Below are 13,863 nucleotides of genomic sequence, written 5' to 3'. Positions count from 1 at the left end.
GTGTGTATACATATGTATCATTTCCTGTACATCTTTTGTACATGATCTGCACACACTGTGTTGGCCATGCACTGTTTATACATGCCCCATTAGTAGGTTGTCCCGTTGGTGATTGTACTTGGTTGTATTTGCCCCGGGCCTAGTAATTATACAACCAAGTACTAAGAATAATACGAAATGCGGTTAAAATTATGTCATTAATAATGAATGAATAAATAAATAAATAATGTTTAAGAAAACTACGAGGCCTAGAGACATGAACTAAGCGGGGATAGATTCGTCTGTGAATGAAGGCACAACCGTATAATAAGTACACCTGTTCATGCTGATGAGTTTACCATACGTATGATTCTATATAACACCCAGCACTACGCCCTTGCTTAATTACAGATTGCACGAAGGAGAAGATTATTAAACATCCGCGGAGTGATAGCAGGAGAGCCAGAGGCCACTTTACACATAAACAACAAGATTACAAGTATGTTTAAATGTTTGTAACTGTTTATTTTGTATGCAGGATATGTGCTACAGGCGTCATGCAGTGAACAACCAGCTGATGACCAGTTGGGATACCAGCTGATGCGCTCATAAACAACCAGCTGGAACAACAGGGTAATGAGTAATGTAATATTTGTACTAGTAGTTGTATTATACATCTTCATCCTTCATCTGGCTTGCTAGCGGCGGCTGGAATTATTTTCCACTTGGTTAAACTAATACTACTCTACTGTGAGTCTGTAATATCTAAACAAGAAGCCGATGCAGTGCTGCATATACAACAATGTGTAACTATCTCCTGTATGTTGTGCATGGCTGTATGTATAATCTAATCAAAAACAGCCAAGCTGTAAAAAAAGGTGCGGCCCCCATAAAGGCCATGGTGAAAAAAGATGTGAAATCCAAGGTGGCGGCCAAGAAATGGCTGTGATGGTAGGTTAATGGTTACATTTTAATAACAACAATTCAGGTGAATTTGGTGCCAAGACCAAGCGGCACAAAATTCACCTGAATTGCCGTTATTAAAATGTAACCATTAACCTACCATCACAGCCATTTCTTGGCCGCCACCTTGGATTTCACATCTTTTTTCACCATGGCCTTTATGGGGGCCGCACCTTTTTTTACAGCTTGGCTGTTTTTGATTAGATATCACTTCTTTTTGTATTTGTATACTGCAAAGCCGGCCTATGGCTGGCTTTGGGGCTTTTTTAACCCATGTGTTTTTTCTTTACCACAGGAAGAAGAAAAGAACTTAAAGAAGAATTTTAGTACTTCAATTATTTTTGATTTTATTAGTAATTATACAAATTATATACATATATTTATTACATGCTCATTATTCCCCACAGGATTTTTTTTGCAGCTGATCTCTCTACTGGGTGACTTGAAATGTAGCTGAACTATATACAGGATGGTTTCTTTGTAGCTGAACTCTCTGTAACAGGTGATTTGTTTGCAGCTAAACTCTCTACATGGTGGTGTCTTTATAGCCGAACTCTCTACATGATGGTTTCTTTGTAGCTGAACTCTCTATAAGGTGACTTCGTCTAGCTGAACTCTCTACAGGGTGATTTTTTTGTAGCTGAACTCTCTGCAGGGTGATTTGTTTGCAGCTGAACTCTCTACATGATGGTTTCTTTGTAGCTGACCTCTCTACAAGGTGACTTCGTCCAGTTGATCTCTCTACGGGGTGTGATTTGTTTCTAGCTGAACTCTCTACAGGTGAATTGTTTGCAGCTAAACTCTCTACATGGTGGTTTCTTTGTAGCTGAACTCTCTACAAGGTAACTTCTTCTCTACAGGGTGATTTGTTGTAGTTGAATTCTCTACAAGGTGGTTTGTATGAGGCTGAACTCTCTACATGGCGGTTTCTTTGTAGCTGAACTCTCTACAGAGTGATTTGTTTGCAGCTGAACTCTCTACATGATGGTTTCTTTGTAACTGAACACTCTACAAGGTGACTTCTTCTAGCTGATCTTTCTACATGGTGAATTGTTGTAGCTGAACTATCTACAAGGTAACTTCTTCTAGCTGATCTCTATACAGGGTGATTTGTTTGTAGTTGAATTCTGTACAGGTGGTTTCTTTGTAGCTGAACTCTGTACATGATGGTTTCTTTGTAGCTAAACTCTTTACAAGGTGACTTCTTCTAGCTGAACTCTCTACGGGGTAATTTCTTTGTAGCTGAACTCTCTATATGATGGTTTCTTTGTAGATGAACTCTCTACAAGGTGAATTCTTCTACCTGATCTCTCTACAGAGTGATTTGTTTGTAACTGAACTCTGTACAAGTGCGTTTTTGTGGGTGATCTCACTGCAGGTTGATTTGTTTGTAGCTGAACTCACTAAAGGGTGATTTTGCTTGTAGCTGAACTCCTTGCATTGTATCTAGTTTCTAGCTGATCTCTCTACAGGGTGATTTGTTTGTAGCTGATCTCTCTACAAGTTGATTTGTGTGTAGCTGATCTCTCTGCAGGTTGATTAATTTGCAGCCGATCTCTCTACAAGGTAATTTGTTTGTAGCTGAACTGTCTATGAAGTGATTTATTTGTAGCTGATTTCTCTGCAGGTTGATTTGTTTTAGCTGAACTCTCTACAGGGTGATTTACTTGGAGCTGAACTCCTTACATTGTGACTAGTTTCTAGCTGATCTCTTTAGTCTTTACAGGGTGATTTGTTTGTAGCTGATCTCTCTACAAGTTGATTTGTGTGTAGCTGATCTTTCTACTGGTTGATTTGTTTGTTGCCGATCTCTCTACAGGGTAATTTGTTTGTAGCTGAACTCTGTACAAGGTGCTTTTTTGTAGGTGATCTCACTGCAGGTTGATTTGTTTGTAGCTGAACTCACTAAAGGGTGATTTGCTTGTAGCTGAACTCCTTACATTGTGTCCAGTTTCTAGCTGATCTCTCTACAGAGTGATTTGTTTGTAGCTGAACTCTCTATAAGGTGATTTATTTGTAGCTGAACTCCTTACATTGTGTGTAGTTTCTAGCTAATCTCTCTACAGGGTGATTTGTTTGTAATTGATCTCTCTACAAGTTGATTTGTGTGTAGCTGATCTCTCTGCAGGTTGATTTGTTTGTAGCCGATCTCTCTATAGGGTAATTTGTTTGTAGCTGAACTCTCTATAAGGTGATTTGTTTGTAGTTGATCTCTCTGCAGGTTGATTTGTTTTAGCTGAACTCTCTACAGGCTGATTTGTTTGTAGCCGATCTCTCTACAGGGTAATTTGTTTGTAGCTGAACTCTCTACAAGTTGATTTGTGTGTAGCTGATCTCTCTGCAGGTTGATTTGTTTGTAGCCGATCTCTCTACAGGGCAATTTGTTTGTAGCTGATCTCTCTACAGGGTGATTTTTTTGTAGCTGACCTCTCTTCAGGGTGATTTGTTTCTAGCTGATCTCTCTACAGGGTGATTTTTTGTAGCTGACCTCTCTTCAGGGTGATTTGTTTCTAGTTGATTGCTCTACAGGTTGATTTGTTTGTAGATTAACTCTCTACAGGGTAATTTGCTTGTTTGTTAGTAGCTGAACTCCTTACTTTGTGTCTAGTTTGTAGCTGATCTCTCTACAGGGTGATTTGTTTGTAGTTGAACTCCTTACATTGTGTGTAGTTTCTAGCTGATCTCTCTACAGGGTGATTTGTTTGTAGCTGATCTCTCTACAAGTTGATTTGTGTGTATATAGCTGATCTCTCTGCAGGTTGATTTGTTTGTAGCCGATCTCTCTACAGGTAATCTGTTTGTAGCTGAACTCTCTATAAGGTGATTTGTTTGTAGCTGATCTCTCTGCAGGTTGATTTGTTTTAGCTGAACTCTCTACAGGGTGATTGCTTGTAGCTGAACTCCTTACATTGTGTCTAGTTTCTAGCTGATGTCTCTACAGGGTGATTTTTTGTAGCTGAACTCTCTTCAGGGTGATTTGTTTCTAGCTGATCTCTCTACAGGTAGATTTGTGTTGATTTGTTCATTGCTGATCGCTCTAAAGGTAATTGATTTGTTGCAGTTGAACACCCTGCAAAGTGTTTTGTTTGTAGCTGATCACTCTAAAGGGTAATTTGTTTGTAGCTGAACTCTCTCCACAGTGACTTGTGTGTAGCTGAATTCTGTGTAACTGAATTCTCTAGAGAGTGACTTAATTGTAGCTGAATTCTCTACACAGTGCATGACTTGTTTATAGCTGAACTTTCTTCAGTGTGACTTGTAATGTTCTGAATCTCTACAGTGGTATATTTGCTTAACTCTCCACATGGTGACTGTCTTCTTGCTGAACTGTCTATAAGATTAACTGTTTGCAGCTGAACTCCCTACAGAATAACTTGTGATGCAATAAAATTCTATAATGGAGTAAATAAATTAGCCGAATGCTCTATTAGGGTGACTGTTCTATTAGAGTATCTCGATCTCGCATTTGCTACACGGAGTTGGCTTTCGAATCATAACTCAGTGGTTTGTAATCCGATTCTTCTGTACTACTGCAAGGACTTTCTATGAAGATTATTCCAGCTATACACCGATTTTCAGCTCATTGCTCTAAGCGGTTTGCCTAGTAGGCGTGAAAACTAATACTTTTTTATTCATAAAAATCGATCGCGTAATTGTGACACAGGTTGGGTTTTGTGTCATATCTCCGTGGTCTTTATCTCGATTCCTTTCAAACCACCAAAAGGCACTCCTACGATGGTTACTCCATCTACATAGCAATTTTCAACTCATTCCATGAAGCGGTTTACCCTGTAGGCGTGACAACAAATCGATCTTGTTTTACGCGAATAATCGGTCATAACTCCTGAACCATTCATCGGATTTGTACCAAATTTGATGCTAGGATTCGCCTTTGGACTCCCTTTCTGTGTGCCAAATTTCAAGGCGATCGGAGTACGCGTTTGCTTGTTATAGCAATTTTTGCAAGTGTGCGAAAAGACGAAGAAAAAAAAACGAAGAAAAAAAACGAAACTTTGGCAGCTCGTATCTTTTTTTTTTTTTTTTTTTTTTTTTTTTTTTTTTTTACCCGGGCTTGATGGACTGCCCTTGCCTACCACCCCCAGCACATAAATGGCCTGTGCTGGACAAACCGGGACTTTCTTAGTCCACGGCAAACTGAGACTCTGCCCGAATCAGCTCCACAATTGGGGGAGTCTTAACATAGGCAGCTCACAATTGGGGGAGTCTCTACAATTGGCAGCTCGTATCTCGGAAATTGCTGGAGCGATTTCCCTCAAATTTGGAATGTAGACTCCCTTGGCTGGCGGGAAACTGTGTAGCAAATTTGGTTCCAATCAGATAAGTGATCACCGAGATACAAAGGTGTGAAAATGACGTTTTCGTTCTTCCTGTCAATATACTCACGGTGTGGCGCGCCGGCTTCTTGGGCCGCACGACACACTACCGTGTGTCTTGATATTATAGACTGTGATCACTGTGCCAATGCCACACCGCTGATATACTCAGTAGCACATCACCAGTGGCCTCTAGTTACAACAGAGTCTGTTGTGCCATATTGGCTTGATTGGGATCAATTGCTAATTGTGCCTTCACCATGTCCCTTGTTCTGCATAGCCTCACTTCACTGCTGAGTCATCTTCAGAGACACGTCACACCTACAATATATAGTTACTTTCAATATAGCTAACTTAACTCGGTGTTTGTGTAGGTTGTGTTTTAGTATTGTCGTTTTCTGATGCCAGTTAAACTCCCTTGCCTGTGTACATATGCATATGTATCATTTCCACCAGTACACACACACTGCTCTGAGTGCTGCCTGTGGCACTATTTATACTTGCCCAATGGGGAAGTTGCAACGTTGGTGTATGTACTTTATTGTATGTGACGTGGTCCTAGTAATAATAATAATAACCCTATGGCTATGTGAACAGTGCCATTATATATTATTGCAATGTAATAAGGAAGTAACAAAATTCCTAGCATGACAGAATCATGTTGTTATGAAAGGTGTATGCACAACTGAAACTTGTTATTATGTACTAAAGTAAGTGATAAACACCCAGTTAGTTGTATTTGTTCTTAAGAGTTTGGATTGATTGACTATGCCTTACCTGTCTGGGGTCCTCCTCTTAACCAATCACAGTTAGCACATCTAGCATTCATGCTACTAGATGACTAAGGCAATGATCGTAATTTAGGGCATCGTCAATATTTAAACTGTTTGTTTGTGTCTGATCACATTAAGTTTAAATCTACTTGTGCCATGTTTCATCATTATGACTACCAAAAGAAAACAAGTCTAAAGAAAACATACAACTACAATATAAGAAATCATGCATGCAGCTGCAACAAACTCAAATGTATATCACACTTCCTGTGGTTGATTCACCAACAATGTTTGTGTTCAATTCATTCTACATATAACCTCTCCCAAAATGGCTGCTTGACATCATGGCCAGCCTCTTGTATTCATCTCACTAGACTCTGGATTGTCAATGAACTGCTATCAGTGTTAGGTGTTTGAGTCAATTCAGTCTTTACTTTACTTTAATAGCAAACAAGTGTTTAACACTTCTATACAAGATTTGCGGTCTGCCATCTGAAATAGCAACCTTGACAATAACGGCTATGACCTTCCCATCATTTCCTAACAAAAGTTCCTCAACAGTAGCAAGTTTCTATAAAACCCTTTTTGTGAAATCATTCTTAAGCACTACAACATCTCCATACAGCAATTGGACAGCAGGTACCTTGTGATTGGATTCTAGCATGTTACTCTAAGTCCCAGCTAGGTCCGAGTCAAATATGTTTGAAATTTTGCCCAAAATACTTTCAGGAATTTCCCAAAAGTTTCACCTATTATGCTTCTTCAGTGTTCCCACTATGCTTGCATTAAGCTCTAACTATATTTGAGTGCTCTGTTGCAGTTTGCAGTTCCCACTGGCTGCTCTATTAGGGAATATCAATCTGTTTTCAAGGAATCCAACTCCATACTTTGAAATATCCACCTAATATGCTAGCATTATGCTGGCATAGCACTCCAGCCTATTATGCTTTTTATTATGCCAGCGTATTTGATGCAGGCCTAGTCCCAGCAGATACTCTTTCCTCCACTGGTTAGTGAACTGACTAAGCAGATGTCTGTGATTCTTTGCTTTTCTAGTTAAAACCTTGTATGTGCTGGATGCTTTAAAGCATATATCATTCGGTGTGTTAGTAGTGCATTGGCCATAAATTAAATGAGATGGTGAAAGAGTGTAAGTTGTTCCATCCAACTCATATCAAGGTACGGCAATTTAAGATGGCTTCTATCTCCACCATTAAAGTACTGAGCTGATCAATGTTTAGATGGTTCCATCCAACAGTTCTCCTCAGACATTGTTTTACTCCTTGAACCATTCGCTCCCAAAACCCACCCCACCATGGAGCCTTCTCCACGATAAATCTCCAAGTAATTCTGTTGTCTATTAAGTACTTGTTCACTTCAAATGATCTACTTATTTGCCTCACCTCCTCGGAAGAAGAACGAAATATTTTTGCATTGTCAGACACAAAGGTCACAGGTAGGCTTCGTCTACTAGTAAATCGTCTCACAGCCAATAGAAATGTGTCTACTCCCATGTTGCAGACTAATTCCAAGTATACGGCTTGAGTAGATGCACAGGTGAAAAGACAGATATAAACCTTGTCTGAGGTATCCTCCTTGTAGAGGTGAACAAGGGACCACTCTAGTGTGAGCAAATGGTGGATCTTTGGAGACTCTGGCATGTGGAAGATCAGGTGAAGACACAGTAGGGTAAAATGCTCCTTGTAATCTTTTGCAGGTAGCACGAGACTTACACACCTTCCTTACAGCTTGTCTTCCCTTCAATATCCAATAGCATTCTCTAAGAAGCACTAGAGTACCATTGACTCCACTACGTTGTGCCTTGCTGTGTGACTGCAGAATTAGTAGTTCTGTGAATCTGTGGTTTGAAGGAAGAAGGATGGTGTTTCTATTCTGCAAGGATAATGTAGAATTATTGATTCTCTCCTTGCACTTCATAATGCTATCATTCAAAAATAAACCAAATTGCTCCACTCACTGGTGGGGAAGATGTACCCTTCTTAAGTCTTAAGTCAACATCAAATGATTTTTGCTGTATAGTTTTGATCCATAGTGCTTCCACATGATTCATTTCTGAGACGGTCAATGCCAATGTAGGAGGAGGGTCACCTCTCGATCGACTTCTAGTAATAGAACGTACTACATAAAAAGTTACTCTCAACAGGCGGTTTAAATTGCTGTATTGATTAACATCAATTACTTCTTCAATATTCAATGGGAAACTATCTGATGTTGTATTCACCAGTGATGATGTAATCAGAGGTTGACTCTTCACCACTTCAGACTCTACTTCATCATTCATCTCCTGGACAGGATTCTTTGGCCATTGGTCATCTAAAGATTGAAGAAATGGTGGGCCTTTCCACCACAAATATTGTACCAATAGCTCTTCTCCATCAACTCTCCTGGATGGCAAATCTGCAGGATTAATTGTACCTTGACAATGCCTCCAACTCTCCCTACATGTAAGTTGGTGAATTTCTTCAAATCGGTGTTGTACATATTGCTTCCAAATTGTGACCCAGTCTGGGAAAACCGGTCTTATCGCCCATGTCAGCAGATTCGATTTTTCACCCAGAACACAAAGCTACATGAATAAACTATCTAATTTCACAATCAAAATCAGCTTGGCTTGAGTGGTCTGGTTTTGCTGGCTGCTTTTCCCAAGCCCAGTGGCGATCCGTATCTGCGGTGTGGGGCCCTTCTGGAGCTCTGATCAGCCTGTGGATGGCTGTATGTAGTTGTACAGCTCCGTGGTGTTGAATAAAATTACATCTGCTGTGAATTTCCTTTATTTTAGCCAGTTTTGATATCTGAATGACCCATAACTTGGCCTAATTCATCCAAAAACGTTCTTCTTCAACTTTTAAATAGCATCTTTCCCGCCTTCCAGGTCCCCCACCTCCCACCCCTTTTGGAGCTCGCCTGGTTAAAAATCTATCTAAAATGGCAGAAAACTTAGCTGTTGACTACTTCTTCAGTGGATGATCTGGAAGGTAATAAATTGTTGTAAAACGTGTGAAAATTTGGTACGTGTAGCTACCACCATTGGCAAGCTACAACACTCTGAATATTTAAAACCGGCATTTCTCGATACTTTCAAATGGGCGATAAGACCAGTTTTCCCAGACTGGGTCACAATTTTGTTGTTACGAATCAAATATAAAACAGTCATAGAATCTACCCACAGATAACGTTCTTTTGGATAAAGGAGAAGTGGTAGCACTGTATTGCTCAGTCTAGCTAATGGAAAGGCACCAATTAGCTCTATAGATTGTTTCTTCACAGGGGTTATCTTTGCCTTGGCTGCAACAACTCTCACTTCCACGCTTCCATCTTCATAAACTGACCTCAGGTACAGGACAGAAGCATATGCTAGATCAGAGACATCACTAAAAGCCATGAATTTGAACCATCACAGGTTTTTGTTTGAAAAGACATCTAGGGATGGCATCTTGGTTAAGATACTCAAACTCCCCGAGTATGGATTTCCATTTGTATAGTGATTCACCTTGAAGATTATTTATTTTATTTATTTATTTATTAATGCTTTACAGCACAAGTGCTGAAGGTATCATCCCACCGTATTTGGTCATGGCACAGCTTCTGAAACAACATTTTTAACTTTATGACAAAGGGTGCCAAGAGTCCTAAAGGATTGAGAATACTGGCAGTACAGATTGTTTGGTGATGGGAAAACTTGTGGCATACTGCACCAGTTCACTTTAGCAGGACCTTAGCTCATCACTTTGGGCATTTCAGGTCACACCCGGTATCTTGATCTCTTTAGCTTCAGATTCAAGATTTGGTTGTACAGTTGTGCCCTTGTGGGATCTATTTCATTAAGCTGAATGATCTTCTACATAAACTGAGGCGAGGAGTTCAAATAACATTTTCGGAGGTTGAAGCTGCCTTCAGCCATCAGACCCTTAACTGCATAATAAATAGACAAGCCAGATTCTACAACATCAGTGCCTGTAACCAAGTGAACAACATACAATGATTGATCCAAAGAGTGAACTACCTCAGGATATCGAGCATGATATTTCTGAACACGGTTTCCAATTACTGCACCTAATATGGCAAGTGAAGGTCGTAATCCAAATACCAGATATGTGAATCTATACTATACAATTGCACTATCAACATTCAAGGGATCTGCAAGCCAAAGAAATTGGAATAAATCACGATCATGCATGCTAAGATATTCTGACCATCAAAAAGGCCTTCTCTATATCAGCGGTTAATGCTCTGGAATAGCTTCTGAACTTTACTAGTACATCAGACAATTTTGGAATAGATTTGGCCCAGTCTGCAGACAATCATTTAGTGGAAAATCACTCTCACTGAACCATCATAGACCACTTGTATACCTTAGCTGTAGCTCAATCTTGTCTGATGACCGAATGATGAGGCATGTAATGGACAGCATCATCTTGCTCAGGATTGCTTAAAATCTCATTCTGGTTACAAACTTCTATAATTCCTTTCTCCAATTAGTCATCAATCACTTGTTGATATTCTTTCGTCACTTAAGGTTTCTTCAACAACTTTTGTTGTAGCATCTTCGAATTGTCCTTACACAACAAATAATGACTGGGTACATCACTAGGATCTCTCATCCATGGCAAGCTCACATCATAATGATTATCCTTGAATGCTAGATTCCGCAAGAAGGGTTCACTATCATCCTGATGATAGATTTTTTCCTTTTCACATGTTCCTACCAACTCTACCTCCCAAAACCTCTTAACTGCAGTGAGTAATCTGTCTTCTTCAAATTCAGAGAAGGGGGAATTAACAAACAAAATTTGAGTATGAGTAATGTCATTCTTGACAGTGTGATTTGCTGGTCCGGAGAGTAGCCACCCCAATTTGATGCATATTGAAACTGGTCCGTTACCTGTTTTTAAAATTTCTCCAGTCACAAGAATCCAATAAAAGTCAGAACCCACTAGAACATCAATGGTGTTGTGAGAAGATTTCTGGGAATAATTAGCCAATTCGAGTTCACTTAAGCAAAGATATATACTTACAGTACAGCTCATGGGTAACGTCGCATGTACACGCACGACACACGTGAGGTGCACTCGAGTGACCCGCGTGGATGCAGCAAGGCTGCAGTAATGCTTCATGATAGCAAACTTTACTCGAGAATGTCACGCAAGACGAAATAACAGATATGGTGTTGGAAGGCGGCGCTTGCTCAGTTCCGCCAGCTGTGAGGTCTCCTGTTGCAATGCCTGTGGTATAGCTACTGAATACTTGGTCACTTAGCTACTGACTTGATCTGTCATGGACCAGTCGGTACTGCAGCTAGCAGTAGCTACCATAGACCTAGATGGATTGGACGCCAAGTAATGCCACAGAACCCCAGTTAGTGCATTTTTCAAATTCATATTTTCTTTATCTAGATATAGCCAAAGGAATGGTCAACCGAAGTTTCAACTCTAAAAGCCTAGAAATTTTGAAGGTACACTGCTACAAAGTGGCAACAGCAAAAAATTGATTTGTACAGTAACAATAAACTAGTTTACAGGCACTTAATAAAGCGATCATAACATATGGATTCAGTCCTCTACCAAGATGCAACTTGCACCATCAAATTCTCCATGAACAAGCAAATCCATTGCTGGGTAAGTTTTGTCTTCCAGGCCTTTCCTACAACCAGGGAGGGACCAGCGAAGATGAACGAACATGAGAAAACGTGATAGTGAACCGCTCGTCCAATGCAACGCAGACTAACGTTGATATCTTCGGTCTCCTTGGGAGTACTGACTCGGGCGCCACTTGTTCCAAAAAGCCTTAATAAATATAAACTAATGTCCGTTGGTTCCATAAGGGGTACTTTGAGATAATAAGTCACTCTCTACAGTTCCTATGGATATATATATATACTTGAAATTGGCAAGGAGAAAACATCCTGACCACCTGGCAGACTCCTGTAAGCGTTTGAGCATTAATCGGATGGCTGTATGCAGGTTTGAGGCTTCCCAGGTCCAGTCATGTATTTTTTCTCCTTTCTCCACCTTTTCAAACACACTTTATGTAACAACTTTAACCAGGCTGTAGGACCAGGTGTCCTACAGACCTTCAGCACTTGTGCTGTAAAGCCTTAATTAAAATAATTTTTTTTTAAATACAAAAAAGTTAAGTAGACAGGTAGAAATTAATCTTTGATCAAGTACAAATCTCAGGTGATAATAACTAGCTACAGCCCAGCCAGTTATTACTCCAACTATGACTAGGTCTCTTCAACATGCCAATCTATTGTTCTAATCTACACACACAATGTATATTACATCACTATAACTACAAATTAAGTCTAAAGAAAACATACAATTACAATTACCTAAGAAATCATGCAGCTACAACAAACTCAAATGTATGTCATACTCAGTCAAATATCAATAGTTTACATACCTCAGTTTGATGTCCTTTAGATGTACACGATTGCATAATGCCAAACACAAACATTTTCAATAAGCTCAATTAATTTATACCATTATATAAGATAAGAATTCTCAATACCGCCCATCAGTACATGCAAGTAGTTACTTTAAATGTAATCTGTGGTTGTTGGTGTGAGTTACCAGTAGACCCTTGGCTTTATCACAAACTTTATAGTCGAGATATGTCAGTATAATTTTATATCATAAGCACGCATGGTAATTTTAAATATAGATCTGCTTCTACAGGGTTCTCCAGAATTTTCTCTAGCTTTGCAAAGTGGACGATATCAACTGAAGTGGACAACTTGTAGTCCATTACCAAATGCCATGTGGTGGGCACATGCAGCCATCATCAACTCCACAATGTATGTTGGGGGAGGAGAGTGTCCTGATGATCATAATATGCTCAATGTATATGCATATGATTTAGTACAAAACAAGTGGGACATTTTGCCTCCTCTTCAACAATATCATGGTGTTCCAGTCAGTATCCATAACAAACTGAATATCATTGGTGGACGTGACTCAGTCACCCCTTACAAACGTACAAGTAAAGTGACAACACTCACTGACAACAGTTGGGGAAATGACATAGTTCCAAATTTGCTAACTGCAAGATCTTGGCCTGCTGTTGTACCTTACCAGTCATGTATCATTGTGGCCGGTGGCTGTGGAGATGAAGGCACTGTACTAGACAACATAGAAGTATTGGATATTGCATTGTTACAATGGAGGATTGTGAATACCCAGCTTCCCAAGCCAATGTATACTCCATCTGCTGCAGTGTGTGGTAAATCATTAATTATAGTGGGATTCGGCACTGCAGACAATAAACGTTCCAATGAAACATTCTTAATTGATATTCATAAAATTATTTCTCAGCCACAGCCTTCCAGTTCCAGTGGTAAAGACAACTGGATCAGTTTAGATAATTCTCCATGCTGGAAAACAGCAGTCGTTGCAAGTAGCTCTCATCCTGTTATCATAGGCGGTAGTAGTGAACAGCAAAAGACAGTCGAAGATATCACCTTGTTTGATGATTCCACAAAGAACTGGAGGAAAGTATCCTCCCTTCCCACCAAACTTGCTTTCCCCATAGCAACAGTGTTTAATAATTGTATAGTTGTGGCTGGTGGCTGTAAGGATGCTAAAACCATTAAAACTGCTAATTGTACTTGCTCAACAAAAGTTTTTATAGGACATCTTGAAGAGATCCATTAAATTAAAGAAACAGCTATGTTTATCATAATATTTTAAGTGCATGCATTAATGTATTATTTGAGTATTAAATGGTTGCATAATTACAATAGAGATGTACAGTACTATTGTGTGCTTCAATATATATTTTAGACAATGCATAAA

The 13,863-nt window shown here is 39.6% G+C and overlaps 1 protein-coding gene across 1 annotated transcript in view; it reads left to right on the top strand.

The window, feature by feature from the left end:
* Nucleotides 1-13,863, top strand: part of LOC136258595 (probable serine/threonine-protein kinase kinX) — a 23,288-nt gene extending 9,425 nt beyond the window's left edge. The window contains exon 3 of the mRNA XM_066051931.1: nt 12,748-13,863. Within this exon, the coding sequence (XP_065908003.1) occupies nt 12,748-13,722 (975 nt within the window). The 3' untranslated portion in view covers nt 13,723-13,863. The remainder of the gene's footprint in view (nt 1-12,747) is intronic.

This window comes from Dysidea avara, chromosome 6, assembly GCF_963678975.1.
Source record: "Dysidea avara chromosome 6, odDysAvar1.4, whole genome shotgun sequence".
In the NCBI taxonomy this organism is placed as follows: domain Eukaryota; kingdom Metazoa; phylum Porifera; class Demospongiae; order Dictyoceratida; family Dysideidae; genus Dysidea; species Dysidea avara.
The sequence above is the reverse complement of the archived record's forward strand: the minus strand, read 5'-3'. Positions and strand labels throughout refer to the sequence as shown.